Here is a 19,564-nt window from a genome sequence, read left to right on the forward strand (position 1 = left end):
TCACATTTTTAGCTAATACCTAACGACATGTTTTTGTCTGGTTAGGTTGACATTGTCTCTTTGACCTAACACGGAGAAAGAACTATGTAATTGCACGGAGAGAAAGAGAGAGAGAGAGAGTGATGTGTGATGGAGGGGAGAAATTGTTGAAATATAGGCAGACAGATAGGTAGAGATAAATGGTATAATTTACGCACACATATTGGAGTAAATTTCTTTTGCTTAAATTGCTTCTAATAGTCAGCCCTCTTATCAAGGAACCGGGTGGGGTGTCTGAGTGTATCGAGTATGTGTAGCTGTTGTCTTATTTCTATTAATGTAGAAGTAACTATGTGTGTTTTTAAGTGAGTGTGTCTGTTTTTTGAAGTATGCATATTTAGGCGCAGGCGTGGCTGTGTGGCAAGTAGCTTGCTTCCCAACCACATGGTTCCGATTTCAATCTCACTGCGTGGTACTCTGGGCAAGTGTTGTGAGTGGATTTGATGGACGGAAACTGAAAAGAAGCTCGACGTATTTATAACCACATCTGGGGCAAAACTAGTCGGTGTACAGCACTTACTCGGTATTACCTGTATCATTCGGGTCTGGTTGACTCCATTACCCTTCATAACATTTATATATATATATATATATATATATATATATATATATATATATATATATATGTGTGTGTGTGTGTGTGTGTTATTTCTTTACTACCCACAAGGGGCTACACACAGAGGGGACAAACAAGGACAGACAAACACGCATTAAGTCGATTATATCGACCCCAGTTCGTAACTGGTACTTATTTAATCGACCCCGAAAGGATGAAAGACAAAGTCGACCTCGGCGGAATTTGAACTCAGAACGTAGCGGCAGACGAAATACTGCTAAGCATTTCGCCCGGTATGCTAACGTTTCTGCCAGCTCGCCGTGTGTGTGTGTGTCTGTGTTCGTTCCCCCGCCATCCTTTCACAACCTATGTTGGTGTGTTTACGTCCCCGTAACGTAGCGGTTCGGCAAAAGGTACAGGTACAAAAAGTACTAGGCTTACAAAATATAAGTACTGGGGTTGATTCATTCGACAAAATATTCTTCAAGGCGGTGCCCCAGCATGGCCGCAGTCTAATGACTGAAACAAATGAAAGATAAAAGAAAGCAAACAGTAAACCAATCCTTTCAATTCACTCTAACCTAATCAGCCCCATTCCATAAGACCCCTTCCGATGTTTGTTGTTGGCACTCCGTCGCTTACGACGTTGAGGGTTCCAGTTGATCCGATCAACGGAACAGCCTGCTCGTGAAATTAACGTGCAAGTGGCTGAGAACTCCACAGACACGTGTACCCTGAACGTAGTTCTCGGGGATATTCAGCGTGACACAGTGTGACAAGGCTGACCCTTCGAATTACAGGCACAATAGAAACAGGAGGTAAGAGTGAGAGAAAGTCGTGGTGAAAGAGTACAACAGGGTTCGCCCCCCCCCCCCCCTGCCGGAGCCTCGTGGAGCTTTAGGTGTTTTCGCTCAATAAACATTCACAACGCCCGGTCTGGGAATCGAAACCTCGATCCTATGACCGCGAGTCCGCTGCCCTAACCACTGGGCCATTGCGCCCCCCCCCCTTCCGATATCCCTACATCAACACACAAAATAATGAAGGTAAAGAAACTGTTGCAAAGCCAGCTTCTTAATAACTCAGTCATATCAGTCTGAAAAAAATTGTTAACTACAAAACATAGAAGGAACTCTAAGAGATGTTAAAAAACTGATCCCACCAATGCTAATTCGGATCTAAAAGATGGCCACAGCTAGAATGTTTTTGATCAAAGTTCTACTCAATCAGAGCTGACCAGGGGCTAAACGAAAACAATAACAACAATTATCTTAGTAATGTATCTATCCAAACACTCGAAAGGAAAAAAAAAAAAAAAAAAAAAGAAGGCTTAATTTATTAAAACAATTACATTGGAATTACTATTAAGTTAGTCTCGCCATTATATTAAAGAATTTCTTACCGATTCGGATAATAAACACTTGTCATTTAAATTCCGTAGAAAAGCTATGTAATTATACTTAATGGCATCGTGGTTTGTGTCAGCTCAAACTGGCAGTCCGCTCGCTTGAAGAGTTGCTGCTACTGGTGCTGCTGTTTCTGTTGCTGCTTCTGCTGCTGCTGCTGTTGTTGTTGTTGTTATTGTTGTTGCTGTGCTTAACCCTAGGTCAGACCTGATCCAACAGACCGGAGCAGGTGTTACAAGGATAATGTAAACCAACGAGGGAATATTTATGCGAACACTTGATCTTTTTTGGAATTAACAACCAAATCTCTTGTAAATGACACATTGGACAATGTAGTCTTACATACACTATGCCTGAAAAAAAAAACAAGAACAAAAAAGTGGTTTGGTTATACTTGAAACACCTTTTATCAATAGGTTTGTTTGATGAAGATTGACCTGGGGTTAAATAAAATTGAAATCAAAGACAACAAAAACAACACGAATTTACAGAGAAAACCCCAAGTGGTTTCTGATATGGTCGGAATAGCAAAACCAAATCTTTCTCAAAACACATTCTGTCTTGATGACACATTCTATCATGTATGAGCAGAAACATTATATAAGGCAGTAAGGCGGTGAGCTGGCAGAAAGGTTAACAAGCCGGAAAGAAATGTCTAGCGGCATTTCTTCCAACTTTACGTTCTGAGTTCAAATAACGCCGGTGTCGATTATGCCTTTAATCCTTTCGGCCTTGATGAAATAAGTATCAATTGAGTCTTGTATTCAATGCAATCGATTAAGCCCCTACTCCAAAATTTAAGGCCTTAAGGCCTTGTGCTTATAGTAGAAATGACTGTATAAGGCAGTGAATTGCTTTGATCATTTGAGCATCAGAGAAAATGTCTTGCGGTATTCCTAAAGTTCTTTACGTTATGATTTCAGAACACAAAGAGTCAACCATCTTCTCTTCATGGATAATGTCATTGATAATGTCATTAGTGCTCACACTTAACGAGCGCAGGGGCCATTGCGCCTCCACGACATTATCAATACTGTAACAAGTATATGTTACTGATAGATGTAACGGATGCAGTGTTTGTTAGTAGCGATAGAGATTTGTTCAAATTTCGTGGGACAGTGCGATATGTACCAAATGAATTAGGACAAAAAAGTGAATTTTTATAGATTTTATTTTTAAACTGGCACTCCGTCGGGGTTCCAATGACAAGGGTTCCAGTTGACCCGATCAACGGAACAGCTTGCTCGTGAAATTAACATGCAAGTGGCTGAACACTCCACGGACACGCATACCATTAACGTAGTCCTCGGGGAGATTCAGCGTGACAAAATGTGACAAGGCTGGTCCACTAAAATACAGTATTACTCATTTTTGCCAGCTGAGTGGACTGGAGCAATGTGAAATAAAGTGTCTTGCTCAAGGACACAACGCGCTGCCGGGAATCGAACTCACGAATTTACGATCGTGAGGCGACTGCTCTAACCACTAAGCCACGCACCTTCACAGATTTTATTTAGCCGTTACACTTCGTCGATCGAGACCGTGTACGAGGGATGTAGTAGTCGACTGAACGGCTCAGATAAAATATGTGGATATGCAGAGGTGCAGGCATGGCCGTGTGGTTAAGAAGCTTGCTTTGTAACCACGTGCTCTCGAGATCACTCCCTTTGCGTGGCACTTTCAGTGTCTTCAACTATAGTTCAAAATCACTCACCTCGTGGGTGATCTTGATGGGCGGAAACTGAGTAGAAGTCCGTCCTATTTGTACATGTGTGTCTTTGTTTTTGTGTTTGTTCCTCACCCACCGCTTAACACCCAGTGTTGGTTTGCTTACGTCCGCGTAACTTTAAATACTAGACTTAAAGAACAAGTACTAGGGTCGATTTGCTCGACTAAACCCACCAAAGCAATGGTACAGCGTAGCTGCAGTGCAATGGCTGAAGCATGTGAAAGGAAAGCATGTGAAAGGAAAGCATGTGAAAGGAAAGCATGTGAAAGGAAAGCATGTGAAAGGAAAGCATGTGAAAGGAAAGCATGTGAAAGGAAAGCATGTGAAAGGAAAGCATGTGAAAGGAAAGCATGTGAAAGGAAAGCATGTGAAAGGAAAGAAAGAAAGAAAAAAGAAACGAAAAATATGTGATTAAGTAATGTCATGTAGGTTCGAGACAGGATCAACATCTTTATCTAAAAGTGCGCCAAAATCCAAAGAAGATTAAAAGGAAATGTTTGTTGTGAAGGGTTGGCAGCGAAACTTTACTACCAATAACTGTGTTTATCCCCCACCATCACTTGGCAACCGATGTTGGTGTGTTTGCATCCCTGTCTCATTCTACTTTATCACTTTACCTTATCCCATTCCCCTTATGCAATGTATCCCAGTCCCTATCAGACTCTCTCTCTCTCTCTCTCTCTCTCTCTCTCTCTCTCTCTCTCTCTCTCTCTCTCTCTCTCACTCACTCAATCTTTCTCACTGAACCTTTCTCACATTTCTCGAAAGAAACTCTCAATAAATCTCCCCCACCCTCAATAAGTTCTTTTCAATCTGTCTCCGTCCCTATCCCTCCATCTATTTGCCCCAAATCTCTCTCCGTTTCTCCCTCTTTCTTTTTACATTCGTCTCCACTGTTCTTCCCGCCACACAGTTATGTCATTCCTTCTTGTACGCTAAGCAAACCGTTGCCAGCAGTACATTCTGCTGGTGATCACCATTCTCCACTTCAAATATTTGCACCTAATAAAAATGTTTTATCAACCAAGCTAGATTTAGATTCTTGCTCTCTGTAATTTCAAATTACTACTTTCAACAAACATTACCGTTCGTCTGCATGAATGTGTTTATACTTATGTGCGTATATATCTCTCCCCCCCCCTTCTCTTCCCCCCCTCTCTCTCCCTCACTCCCCATCTTTCTCTTTCTGTCATAGAGTGTCTCTTCACACACACACACACACACACACATGCACAAACACACACACACATGCACACTGCACACACACGTTTATATATGTATATATATGTATGTTTATATGTATATATATATATATATATATATATATATATATATATATATATATATATATATATATATACACATGTATATATATATATATATATATATATATATATATATATATATATATATATATATATATACACATATATATATATGTGTATATATATATATATATATATATATATATATATATATATATACACATATATATATGTATATACACACGCACACAACACACATATTATTGCGTGTGTGTATATATATATATGTATAAAAGATGTTTAGATTTATTTCTGGACTTTAGTGTTTATCGTATTTCTTGTAATTATTGTTATTATTGAAGTCTACGCCACAATTTCAAAAACAGTGAATAACAAAGATATTCTAAAACAAGAATTACTAAGACATTTTGTTTGTTTGTTTCTTTTTTTTATCCCTCCCTTCTCTCTTTTTCTCTCCTTTTTTATACAGTTTTTTTATATTCACTTCTATTTTGATTTTTGTTTTGTTCTTCATTTGGTAAGGAGGGAACTTCCACTTAGTCGTCTGCAATTTTCGTTTATCATTAACCCGAGTGACGTCATAGGTGACCAGTCGCTTGTATTATAAATTCCAGTGAAATCGCCTGCAGGTGTCTAGATTCGTACTTGTTGCCAACGGTTCAAAACTAAGTCTTGAAGGCTTATTTCCAATTCTGTTTTTAAACGATTCACTACATTAACTATTGACATAATGGCTGGAATTCCACCTCCCAATAAGAACCCAGAGATTAAGTTTACCAAGGTACAGTAATTTTATCTTTAGTCTTTATTATATTCCTGTGTCGATAAGTAAAAAGAAAAGTTTTATACCGTGTATGTGTGTGTGTGTGTGTTTGTATTATGATTATTGTTATTATTATTATCATTATTATTATTATTATTATTATTATTATGCAACAATGTTGTTCACAGTGACTTGAAGTCCTACGATTACTTACATACAAAGTCACTGTCAACAACATTCTCGTACAAGAATAATAAATTTGTACTCTGCAAAAATATAGAGTAACCCATCAGATTAGTGTAAATCTGTTTTAATTATAAATAAATAAATATAAATGTGCCCTTTTAAAGCCTAGCCAGGCTCATGCGCCCGGTTTCCCGGTTTCTGTGGCGTATGTGTTCCCCAGCTGGACGAGATGCCAGTCCATCGCAGCGTTACTCATTTTTGCCAGTTGAGTGGAACCGCCATTTGTCGTTCACGACGAGAAAAACCATCACACACACACACACACACACACACACACACACACACACACACACACACATGTATGTATTACATGTGTGTATGTATATTATATTTTCGTTTCCCATTAATCTGAGTAACGTCATAAGTGACCAGTTTTTTTATTGTCACTTGTAATATAAATTCCATTGAAAACTTCTCCAGTTGCCGAGATTCGTACTTGTTGCCAACGGTTCAAAACTAATTCTTGAAGGCTTATTTCCAGTTTTGTTTTTAAACGATTCACTTCATTAACTATTGACATAATGGTTGGAATTCCACCTCCCAATAAGAACCTAGAGGTTAAGTTTACCAATGTATAGATGTGATGATCATAGCTGGAACGACTTCAATCATAACTATGTCCGATCAAAGTTTACCTATGTCACAAAACTAGTCAACGTGGGCGATTTTGGTTGTTCTCCATGCTTGAAATAACTGCAGATCTCTGCAAAGAACATATTGAATAATGTAATCACTGATACAGTATATCTCAAACAACGAGACGAGATTACCAGGCCTGGTTTGTCTTTGGTTATCAGATTGCTTGATCAAGGCCGATCAGGAACTAAAAAGCAATAACGTAAATGCAAACAAGGACAATGTATAAATAGTGAGACAGGTCAGATCCACTGGTGGTCTACCAACTCATGATTCCTCTTCAGTCAAAAGATCCAGTCAGTTGGGATTTTTCTCATCTCAGCTATTTGGTTACGTCTCAAATCCCTCAGATCAAACACAGACGTCTTAAAAATAAGAAGTTAAGCAAATAATGTAGTTGTTGAATAATGAAGTCCAAGATACATTATGTCTGTGAATAAAGAAAGGGTGGTTACGACTCAATCACCATTGATTAGAGCTATAGCCGAACACAACTGACTTGGGATTAAAACTTAACAAAAACAATATTAAAATTACCACCATGACCATCACCACTTACAGAAACTCAACAAAAGAACTTGTCTATGGATATCGACGAATTATGTGGATAGCGGGTTACTACCTGTAACCTAAGGTATCCACAAGTTTTCAGCAGTCTTTCAAGTGCTTAGAACCATCCTGATAATCCTTGCTGTCCCTAAGAGACAAACTTTCTATATGGTATTGCACTGGGCATTCTACTTCAATCTCCTTCAGCCATTTGTCTTCATCTTGGATTACTGTTCCCAACCAATTATTATACGCACGACCTTTACTGCTCGTCCCATATTTTCTCCATTCGATTCATGAAGCCTCTTTTATTTGGCTTACTTCACAGCCAGCATTCTATTACTATTTTGTTTACATCTTTTCTCCATTTCATTCTTTTCTTTTGCACTTTTGACTACGATTTTGGTCCTGGTCAATAGCTTGATGACGTTCTGCCGGAGCTTGATAAGATACTCCCGACTTGCCCTGCATGACACCTTCACTGCTAACAGTTACAGTCCCGTTAGCGCAGTTCTGGTTATTATTTAATTTTGACAGTCTTTCTAAAAATAATGATCTCTGTTAGAGGATGCTTAGAAACCTAGGGTGATGATGAGCTCTTCATGCGTTGCTTTCATTATACCGGTGCTCTATAAAACTCAATCGATTGATTCTCAATAATGGCGTCATTGGTCGATCGTTCAGTCAATTATATTTGCCTCGATTTTTTGCTTTCAGATTTTCATTAACAACCAGTTCGTTGATTCAGCCAATGGCAAGACTTACCCTGTTATCAATCCTTACACGACGAAGAAGATTTGTGACGTTCAGGAAGGAAGTAAGGTAAGCAAGAAACCGTCATTATAAACCTATCGTTAACCATTTTCGTTGGGTGGCCAGCATCTCTTATCTTTTTCTTTTTATTTGTTTCACTCATTAAACTGTGGCCACATTTTAATTTTCAAAACACTTTTGTTCTCTTATGCCAACAAATGTACGATGATGTGAACACAATAAGACAATAACGCATGCGCAGTTGTATCACATATATGACGGAAATATGATAATGATAATGATGATTCTTTTTGTTTTGTTGTTAATTTTTGGGGGATATAAATGACATTGATCATTCGTTGACATAGTTCTCTTTATCACATTATTAATTTCTAGCTGTATATTTTTTGAAGTTCTTCTTATGTTATGAATATTAGCATTGCGAAACCAATGGTCATTCTCTGACCAGCCATAACAATCAGCTTCCTAATATAATAATTTAGTCTTTCGGCAAAACAGACTGTTTAAATAAGTGCCAGACTTTAAAAAAAAATGTACTGGAGTCGATTTGTTCGACAAAACCCATTAAGGCAGTGTCCCAGCATGGCTACGTTCCAATGATTAAAACTTAAAGGTTTGAAATAAGCTTGTCGAGTGAAAGAGACAGTACTCATGACTTTTGTAGGCCCTTCTAGACTGGCGTGATTGATGTGGTTGACGTTTTGTTTAAACATTTGAAAGCGAACGTTAGCAAACGGAGTAAGCTTCTTTATTTCATGAAAATTGGCCATAAAGGCCTTACATAGAAGGGAAAGCTTCTTACCACGCAGTCACGCCTGCGCCTATGAGAAGAAAACTGGATGAAATGTTTCAGCGAGTGCTTGAAGGTAGAGGCAGACAAGAAGACTAAAGATTGGCAGGTGGGATAGTCATGTTTGGAGAGATTGCTGAAATATTCGGAGGATTGGTATTGTGTTGTGTCATAAAGTTGATTTGTCGTTGCATTTAACTCTGTCAATCGCATTTACTTTTACAGACTGACATCGATAAAGCTGTCCAGGCATGTAAATTAGCGTTCAAGCGTGGAACACCGTGGAGACGCATGGATGCCAGTCGCCGTGGACATCTTTTATATCGTCTGGCTGACCTTTTTGAGAGAGATATAGCCCACTTATCAGTAAGTATGAACTCAGCCATGATAAACAGTACAGTGAGGGCGATACTTTACTGAGGGGAACGAAATAATTCGAAACTTGCGAGATGTGTGGAAATCCCACGGAGCGAAAGAAAAATCAAGTGGAGTTATTTAAGAAAGAAAGGATGATTTACATTTTTATTGCATATGAATCTAATTATTTCCCGTGCAGTAAATGATAGAAAATTATACAATAACAATCTATACTATACTTAATACATACATAATTCTTCAGAATTTAATTCTCTTGAAACTGCAAGATCGATATATAATTGCATATTCCTTGTAATTGCAATATTTTATCATAATTACTTTACTTTATATACAATGTGCACAAATCGATATAGAGAATATACACAATGTATTCACTTACGCGGTTAGTTTCAATTCCGCTGCAAATAAAAAGAGAAAAAGAAATAGCATCCACGGCTGTTTCGTGAAGTCATTTCACTTCCAGTCACAATAATATACTATATTATCTTAAAATTTCCCTCTGTTCAACACACACACACACACACACACACACACACACACACACACACACACACTCTCTCTCTCTCTCTCTCTCTCTCTCTCTCTCTCTCTCTCTCTCTCTCTCTCTCTCTCAGTTTTCTCTACCGCTTGCTCCAACAAACTTTTTAACCATGTAATTCCCTTCTTCATGTCGAACATTTTTCTTCTTTCCTTTCTCTTTACCTCTCACTTCCCCTAATCATGCTATCTCACTCATTCATCCTCTTCCTCTCTTTCACTCTCCCACTCCCTCTCCCTCTCTCATTCTCCCTCTCTGTCGCTCTTACTCTACCTCTTACTCCACCGTCTGCGCTCTAACAAACTAAAACGTAACGTGTGAACGAACGAGCAAGCAGGATTATAATATAGATCTCAGTATCCGGAGTTGTCTTCCGTACTTGCCGGAAAAATGAATATAATATTCATTTATGATTGACTAATATTAATGTTTACTTTTTCCACAGTATGTTTTTTTTAGCTAATTATTGTTCTGTGTGAATACTAACAATGTAATTTAGGAATTTTATGAGTTCGCTCAGGCATAGCGATACTAATAACCTGTTGTTAGATCTCAATTTATATATACTTTAGAATAAAATGTTAGGCAAGTACAGAGCGTTATAAGAACTAATAGAATGACAAGGGAACAGGAACTACGTAATTGACTTCATTGGCTTACAGATGTTTCTGCTATAGGGAGCAGTGCACTCAGAGGTTAGTACTTGTGCATCACCTTATAGCTTCCGCGAAAACTTTAAAAGAAAGTATATCTTTATTTTGGGAAAGCATTTAAATATACGGATAAGGTTACCTTCGTAATATTAAAAACACATAAATAGTGGTACATATAGTTTGAAGCTCAAGACAATGAATCGGCCGGATTAGATCAATAGTTCTCAAGCTTTTGCAGCTCAGTACCTTCACTTATTTAAATAGAATTTAATTTGATCTTTTAAGTAGCTTGTTGTTGTTGATGGCATACTGAACGCGTTCTTAACAGCTTGTTTGATTAATAAATTACTGGTGAGTTTAAGTTTGTTAATATATACGAAATTTATTATACAAAGCCGTTTGAAATCTTATGTATATATTAAAACAGAAAATATTAAATGTATTTTATAGAGTTTGGAAACTTTGAATACAGGCAAGCCCTATAAGAATTCTTACCAAGATATGGTACACAGTGTCCAGATATTGCGTTATTTTGCTGGTTGGGCGGATAAAAATATGGGACAGAACATTCCTGTTGGTAAGTGCCAGCTTTACTAGCAAATTTATCCACATTTACATAAACACATGTAACTGCATGAAATTAATATGAATGAATGAATAAATGAATGAATCTCGCGCTTGTTTTAGTGAATGAGAGTTCCATTTATTCGATCAACGGAACAACGTTATGATACCTATGGCTGATTACTCCTCAGACACTTGTATCTTTAATATAATAGTTTAGTAGACTCAGCCTGATTTCGTCTACAATCTTTCGCTCACAAGGTTTGAATAGCCTTTGGTTAAATATATATATATATATATATATATATATATATATATCATATATTATAAATTTAAGAAATTAGAGATTGTTTTATATGTTAGATAGACATATAAATGATTTCCTATTAGAAATTCTTTAGACAGGGAAAATTAGATAAGGGAAAAAGCAGATGTGCTTCAAGAGGAAACAACTGGGATTTACCCTAACTATCAACATTGTGTGTGTGTGTGTGTGTTTTCTATAGACGTGTTTGCGACCTATAAGTACGTAGCTTTACAAGTCATAAATATACATCTTAAACACCTGTATGACATACAAACATTTGCGTCGTAAATGTGGTGCGATAAGAGACGAGTTGACTCTATTCGATCCTACTGATTCTATCATTCTCCTTTACTTATCACTGTAGGTCTGTATTCCAACACAGTCCTATGGAAATTAATTCGGTGCTGTTATTTTTGCGTGTATGCTTGTTTGCCTGTTTTACCTGAATTGGATGATAACGATAATACTTTGAAGATACTGTTGCTATGTTTTAACCCCTGTTTATCTCATGTTTTTACAGATGGTGACTTCTTCAGTGTTACCAAACATGAACCTGTTGGTATTTGTGGCCTTATCATACCTGTAAGTATTACTTCCAATCAATATCCATCTACGAGACGGTGGCGAACAGCCAGAATTATTAGCACGCAAGGCAAAACGCTCCGTGGCATTTTGGCCGTCTTTACGTTCTGAGTTCAAATTCTGCCGGGGCTGACTTTGCCTTTCATCCTTTCGAAGTCGACAAAATAAGTACCAGTTCAGCACTGGGGGTCATGTAATCGATTTATCCCCACTCACGAAATCGCTGGCCATATGCCAAAATTTGAAATCAATATCCATCTATGAGTAATTGATTTGAAGTTTATTAATTCAGCTAAGCTAAAACAGATAGACTCTATTATTGTCCTGTACTGCGTTACTTTGTATAGTTGTGGAAGAATAATCATTTTCGATCTTTCCGTCCACGCATATCGATTTGTACATGCCTATCCGTGAGAGTGTTTGTGCATATGCATATGTCTCGGTTATGATAACTTCTGATATGTATTTTGTATAACGTAGTAAAAGGCGATCAAACCATATCTAGTGAATGAAAGTGGCAGTAGCAGAATTAAACTGAGAGTCTATTTATTACTCTCTTTCTCTATGTGTAGCTAACATTTTGTACGCATTAGTGTTTTGTTTTATGCATGTATTCTCATGCATATAGTTGTATATCTAGACATACTCATATATACTTAAATGGTAAACTTCTAGAAAGTTTAACAGATTTATACAGTTCGAGTGATATCTTGGATCTGTAGTCTTCGAATCAGTTTTCTCCTTTCTAGTTTTGAGAAGCCTAATTTCTCAAGATTGGTGTTTAGGCAGTGTGTTACGTATCCCAGTGTCCTAATGATTACAGGTATAAATCTGAACTTTTAATCGGGATAGAGTAGCTGTAGATTCCTCAATAGTTCAGCGTACGTATTTTCTTTTCCGCTGATCTTTAGCTTTATGTTAACATCCGCTGGGCGGCTGATTTCCACAACTGTATAGTTTCTCTTCTCTGTCTCAAATCACTATGTCAAGTCTATTATGCTTATATTTTATTCAGGTTTTCAAACGGACATTCCACCAGTACTCCTTTTTATTATGAGTGGCTATGATTTCTATCATACTGTGGCTGCTTATTTCTTTGTATGTATGTGTGTATAAGTATGTATGCATGTATGTATGTATGTATGTATTTGTAATGTACATCTCTATTTCTATATGTATGTTTGTATTACAGAATTATATTACATAAGTGATTTCTAATTAAATTTAGCTCAACATAATTGTAGTCTGTTTTCTTTTTTATTGTCTTTAGTGGAACTATCCAATAGTGATGATGACTTGCAAAATGGCCCCTGCTTTATCATGTGGTAACTGCATTGTAATCAAGCCTGCTGAGCAAACACCTCTCACTGCTCTGTATTGTGCATCACTGGTGAAAGAGGTCAGTAACTTTGTGCATTATTATATTAACGGTAGAATATCCGTGCCGTCAATAATGACTGCGAATGGTTTACTAAGCTTTGTAATAACTACCACATTTTAACGTGTTTTATGAATAATCGATTTTGCTAATTGGAGGTATTGTTGAAAAGCGTATATGATAAAAGTTGATAATGAGGGTGTAATATATGTGTGTATGTGTGTGTGTGTGAGCATGCATGTATGTATGTATGTATGTATGTATGTGTACTAGTATAGATATTTGACTGAATATCACCTGAAGAAATGGAATGGTTATGTAACAGCACAAAATTACGTAATGTTATCTAATAAGTTTATAATGGACTAGTATTTGGAATAACCACGCTATTGAAACACGTGTAGTACTGTTTTGAACAATCCATTCGTTTTTGTCTACTCTGTGTGTGTATGTGTGTGTGTGTGTGTGTGTGTGTGTGTGTGTGTGTGTGTGTGTGTGAGTGAGTGTTTCATGGTAATTGTCCTTTCTAAATTTCACCCTGCCTCTTCGTTTTTCTTTAGGCTGGCTTCCCACCAGGTGTTGTAAATGTGGTACCGGGATATGGTACAACATGTGGCCAGTCGATTTCATCACATCAAGACATCAACAAAGTATCTTTCACTGGATCAACTGAGGTAAGTGCTTTCAAATTTTCTTCATTGTGTACGTCTCTCTCTCTCTCTCTCTCTCTCTCTCTCTCTCTCTCTCTCTCTCTCTATATATATATATATATATATATATATATATATATATATATATATATATATATATTTAGCAATAATAAATCTCTGCGTGAGATATAAACAGTAGCAGCACGACATCGTGAAGTATATATAGCATAATCGAAGCAGCAGTAAAGCAGTAATTCATAAAAGCAACTATCCTCGATCGTGAAATATGAGACTGTATCCATGTTAGAAATTGTCATCGTTATATTCATTGATTGAAAAATTAAACTTCGTTTCATCTCCTGTGATTCGTAGTTCAAAACTTACCTATGTTGGCTTTAACCGTTCGTTATTCTTGAGATAAATACCAGTAATTCGCTAATGAAGACTCAACTGGTTGTAACTCTTCCACTAGAGAAAGTGGGCCTTGTTCTTGTTGTAGCTTCTGTAATTTTAGTAACTTTGTTCATTTTCTTCAGGTTGGCAAGTTGGTAATGCAAGCTGCTGGTAGCAGTAATTTGAAACGTTGCTCTCTGGAACTCAGCGGAAAATGTCCTCTAGTCGTCTTTCCTGATACTGATCGTAAGTTTAGTATTTTCCGTGTGGGTATTCTATACATGGATATTTACTGTTGGAATGGAACTACAAGTACTTTTTCTTCTTTGTTTTTTCTTCTCCGCATCGCTCTCATTTCTTACTGCAAATCTCCTCGTACAGATGTAATAATCCTTATCTTCTACTATTACCGTCTCCGATGAAGGGATACATTGAATTTTTCCTGAAACAGCTGTAAGACATTCTACATAAATATAAATTTACTTATGCCATTGGTCTCTTTATCTCATTCTTTTTATATATACATATGCTAATACACGACCCATGTTATATTCCCCATTCATGTTGCATCCACATCTGGGGCAAAACTAGTCGGTATACAGCACTTACTCGGTATTACTTGTATCATTAGGGTCTGGTTGACTCCATTACCCTTCATAACCTTTATACACACACACACACACACACACACACACACACACACACACACACACACACACACATAACCGTCACGTCCTTTTGTATACCTAGGACTGCATTACCTAATGTGTTCATTTTTCGTGTTGATAAAATGTCTTTTCTGAATATTTGGCTGCTGCTACTAGTAAGTCGAGCAACCACGTAGAGGATCGGATTAAACAATTGATCCAGTATGTAATTTTCTATGTATTTTTAATGTTTTAGTTGATTTTGCCGTGCAACAGGCTCACGAAGCTGCTTTTGAGAACATGGGTCAATGCCGCTGGTCTGGAGCTCGAACCTACGTCCATGAGAGTATCTATGAAGAGTTTATAAAGCGATCAGTAGAACATGCAACCCAAAGGAAAATTGGTGATCCTTATGAACTGGAGACTGAACATGGACCTCAGGTAAGTGCATTACGGGAGGAGAGCTTAATGAGAAATCATCGTATTTGCCGGCGTATACGGTGCACTTCTTTTTAATATATTCAAATATATCCAGTTGTATTACAAATGGGAGACTGAGTGTTGTAAGCTAAGGAGCCTGATGAGCACTAGATTGTACCGCTATATCCAACAATTGATGCTGTTAATAAAATATTGAAAACGAACCAGGGATATCACAGTTTGTACATATTTACGTGGAGGCGCAATGGCCCAGTGGTTAGGGCAGCGGAATCGCGGTCATAGTGTGAGTGTATGTGTGTGTATGTGTGAGTGAAAAAAGCTTGCGTGGATGTGTGCTTGTAAAGATATATGTATTTATGAATGAACGAACGGACGGACGGACAGATGGATGGAAGCACCATCATTGTACACCGTCCACATTGCTTTCTTTCATTTCAGATTGATGAAGAGCAGTACAACAAAGTTATAGATTATATAAAGAGCGCACAGGAACAAGGTGCAAAGTTGAAATATGGCGGTAACAAGCATGGAGACAAAGGCTACTACATCGAACCAACTGTCTTTTCTGATGTTTCCGACAACATGAAGATTGCGAAGGAAGAGGTAAAACGATTTATATTTTCAGTTATGGTTATTATTATCATTATCTTTTCGGGGTACGTCACAGGCTTCCACACAGTTTCCATCTCCCAAATTCTCTCAAGGCATAGGTTAGTCTGAAAGCGACTGGCGCCTTGTGTAATTGAATACACTAGCCCAAGGTGGTGCGCCGTACGACTGAACCTGAAACCATATGTCTGCAAAGCGAACTGCTTAACCACACAGCCATATCTGCGCCCACAAAAGACTGATCTTAAAAAAAAAATTTAAAAAAATGGATGAAGATAATTAAGTTTATACGATCTACTCTCCTAATAACTTCAACCCGCTGGAATAGGCTTTCATGTAGGAGCTGATTTACAAATGTTGGTATTAGAACCTTGAGCAGATCAATATTATCAAACCATCAAAGACATCAGCCATTCCACCGCCCCCCCTGCCCACTTTAGTATTCAGATTACTCTTCCGCATTATCTTGTAACTTCGAGATTTCGAGAATAAGATTGTTTAACTTGTTTCAGCCATTTGGCTGTGGCCATGCTGGAGCACCGCCTTTTAGTCGAGCAAATCGACCCCAGGACTTATTCTTTGTAAGCCTAGTACTTATTCTATCGGGCTCTTTTGTCGAACCGCTAAGTTACGGGGACGTAAACACACCAGCATCGGTTGTCAAGTGATGTTCGGGGCACAAACACAGACACAAACATATACACACTAATACATGCATACATATATATGTATATATATATATATATATGTGTATATATATATATATATATATATATATATATATATATATATATATATATATATATATATATATATATATATATACATATATACGACGGGCTTCTTTCAGTTTCCGTCTACCAAATCCACTCACAAGGCTTTGGTCGACCCAAGGCTGTAGTAGAAGACACTTGCCCAAGGTGCCACGCAGTGGGACTGAACCCGGAACCATGTGGTTGGTAAGCAAGCTACTTACCATACAGCCACTCCTGACATTCTAGGATAGGTGTGTGCAACGGGTTTCACCAGTTTGGACATAACAGAGGTAGAATATTTAGGCCGGGTGTGGTTAGTTTAAAGGCTAAAAGAGTTAAGTCTAACTTTAAGTTTACTTTTGTTTTCTGTCCAGATTTTTGGTCCGGTGCAGCTGCTGATGAAATTCCGTGATCTTGACGAAGTAATCGATCGCTGCAACCAGAGCGACTATGGAATGGCTGCTGCCATTTTTACCAATGATGTCAACAAAATTATGACTTTCACGAACGCCGTCAATACTGGCACAGTTTGGTAAGTCTTGACACGTACATAGGCGGCATTTCATTATTCTAGTATGATTTGGTTGCTTCTGCTGCTGTTTATCAGACCCCCCCCCACCCCCATTTGTGTGTGTGTGTGTGTGTGTGTGTACGTATATTGACGCATTAGGTAACGTAATTCAAGATACACTGTCTGAAAACATGCCAGTTGGTCACAGTTGGATTGTCTTTAAACATAGGATTCCTCGAGCTAAACAGCAACAATAGTTTGTTTTTTCTTTTCTATTCTTCCAGGGTGAATACTTACCACTATTGGTTCCCACAAGCACCGTTTGGCGGTTACAAGACATCTGGAATATCTAGAGAGATGTAAGTGCCTTACTTTTAACACACCCATCATTTCTTTAAATTCTTTCTAAATTTTTCTTACTCCGTGGAGAAGAGACCACACTTATGGAGTTTTCGGAATGTTAAGGTGAATCTGGTTTATATCTTTTATGGAAAGAAAGATCAAAGGTGAGAAAGTAAATTATATTTTCTACTATAGGCACATGACCTGGAATTTTGCTGGAGTGTCTAGTGGATTACTCCACCGGTACTTATTTTATCGACCCCCACCTCCCAAAGGATGAAAAGCATGATCGACAACGGCGAAATTTGTGTTCAGAACGTAGAGGTGCTAACCATTCTGCCAGCTCACTGCTTGTGAGAAAATAAATAATAATTGGAAAAGAAGGGAGATTTACAGGAATAAAATAGGTTTCGAGTTTTACACAGGTCTTGTATTTTGAAAATACTTTTCCAATTGTCGGAGGGTTTCGAATCGAATACATAACCAGATGTACTGAATCGGTTTTAAATTTTGGCATAAAGCCAGCAATTTTGGTGGAAGGTTAAGTCTATTACATCGACCTAAGTGCTCGACTGGTACTTATTATATCGACCCCGAAAAGGGATGAAAAGCAAAGTTGACCCCGACGGAATTTGAACTCAGAACGTAAAGACAGATTACTTTAATTATAGAGGAACCTCATTGTGAAGCCTTGTGAAGCAAGATGTCTGAAGAAGAGAAGTAGTGATATTGTCGAGATCAATCTATCTGACGAATGAAGTGGCTTTCGTCCTGGACACGACACGGCGGACACAATATTTCCACTACGGCAAGTATTTCAGGTATCGTGGGTGTACACTTGATTCGTGCGCGTGCAGCGGGACAACGGGATCTGTGGGCAGCCTTTTTTTTTTGCCTTGAAGTAAATAATACTAAGTCGAAACCTTTCAACTAAGAATCCATTTGACTTTATAAGGATATCCATCTGACTTTTGTGGTGCAAGATTCACACAAAAATAATTGTTCTTACTGATATCCATTAACCCAATACTTTATGATACTTGAGATTCAAATGTATTACAAATCATAAGATAAATTCTTCTTTTCAGGGGAAAATACGCACTTCGTGAATACACAGAGGTTAAAAGCGTGAGTATTTTGTTCCACTTGCATTCTGTCTATATTGCTTGAGTGTTACGATGTGTAATGAAGAGAAATTTCATTGAAGTTATTTCAAGATGTGCACGAAGATGATATAGAAAAAAAATCGGCGCAGAGTATCACTGAATAAATTGATGTAGAAAATGAGGTTGGGTGGATCCTAGCTTTGGCTAGTTGTTTAGCTCCACGTTCACTTACGTGTCAGCCTTAATTTTCGGCGCAAAAGATATTGTTACATGATACTAACACAAAGGGCGTTGCGAGTAACATACAAAACTTTCTAAGCCTAATCACGTGATCATTCTCTGCCAGTCAAATCGTATCCAAAATAGATTCTAATTTGAGCCCTGTTCCCTCTAAAAAATCAAAAGAATATTCGGATTCCAGTCAGAAGCAACTTTCGAAAATAGGAGAAGAAACCGGTCAAGTCTTTAAAAGTGAAAAATCTAAACGATTCCCAATGCTTTTTTTCTTCCTATATTTTTTACCCGTGTGGAATAAAATAACTTTGTTCTATACATATGCGTCTTTCTATCTCAACTCTCGAAAATCAGAGAATTCTATGAAAAGAGTTAACTCTTTAAAAGTAAAAAAAACGACTCCCAGTGCATTTTATCTATATTTCTACTCGTGTAGAATAAAATAACTTTGTTTTATATATATATATATATATATATAAAACTAATAATAGAACATAAAAACCTATGTTATGTTTATTAAATAATATCTATCTATGACAAGATGGAGTACTATTTTTGTTGATCTTACCTTCGCGGAACAATACACTGTGTGTGTGTGTGTGTGTGTGTGTGTGTGTGTGTGTGTGTGTGTACAATGATGCAACATATACATTAATCCATTATTTAAACATACTAATTGACCTCATTATTCAAACATAAACT

The 19,564-nt window shown here is 37.5% G+C and overlaps 1 protein-coding gene across 1 annotated transcript in view; it reads left to right on the forward strand.

Moving 5' to 3' along the window:
- The first annotated feature begins 5,648 nt into the window (after positions 1–5,648).
- The window catches only part of LOC106870422 (omega-crystallin), a 14,527-nt gene continuing 611 nt past the window's right edge, over positions 5,649–19,564 (forward strand). Inside the window, exons 1-13 of the mRNA XM_014916488.3 lie at positions 5,649–5,797; positions 7,928–8,032; positions 9,000–9,140; positions 10,794–10,920; positions 11,735–11,796; positions 13,067–13,195; positions 13,735–13,848; positions 14,361–14,463; positions 15,121–15,305; positions 15,744–15,908; positions 17,044–17,201; positions 17,465–17,539; positions 18,611–18,650. Coding sequence (XP_014771974.1) covers positions 5,747–5,797; positions 7,928–8,032; positions 9,000–9,140; positions 10,794–10,920; positions 11,735–11,796; positions 13,067–13,195; positions 13,735–13,848; positions 14,361–14,463; positions 15,121–15,305; positions 15,744–15,908; positions 17,044–17,201; positions 17,465–17,539; positions 18,611–18,650 — 1,455 coding nt within the window. The 5' untranslated portion in view covers positions 5,649–5,746. The remainder of the gene's footprint in view (positions 5,798–7,927; positions 8,033–8,999; positions 9,141–10,793; positions 10,921–11,734; positions 11,797–13,066; positions 13,196–13,734; positions 13,849–14,360; positions 14,464–15,120; positions 15,306–15,743; positions 15,909–17,043; positions 17,202–17,464; positions 17,540–18,610; positions 18,651–19,564) is intronic.

Source organism: Octopus bimaculoides, chromosome 12 (genome assembly GCF_046866305.1).
Source record: "Octopus bimaculoides isolate indiv1 chromosome 12, ASM4686630v1, whole genome shotgun sequence".
Taxonomy (NCBI): domain Eukaryota; kingdom Metazoa; phylum Mollusca; class Cephalopoda; order Octopoda; family Octopodidae; genus Octopus; species Octopus bimaculoides.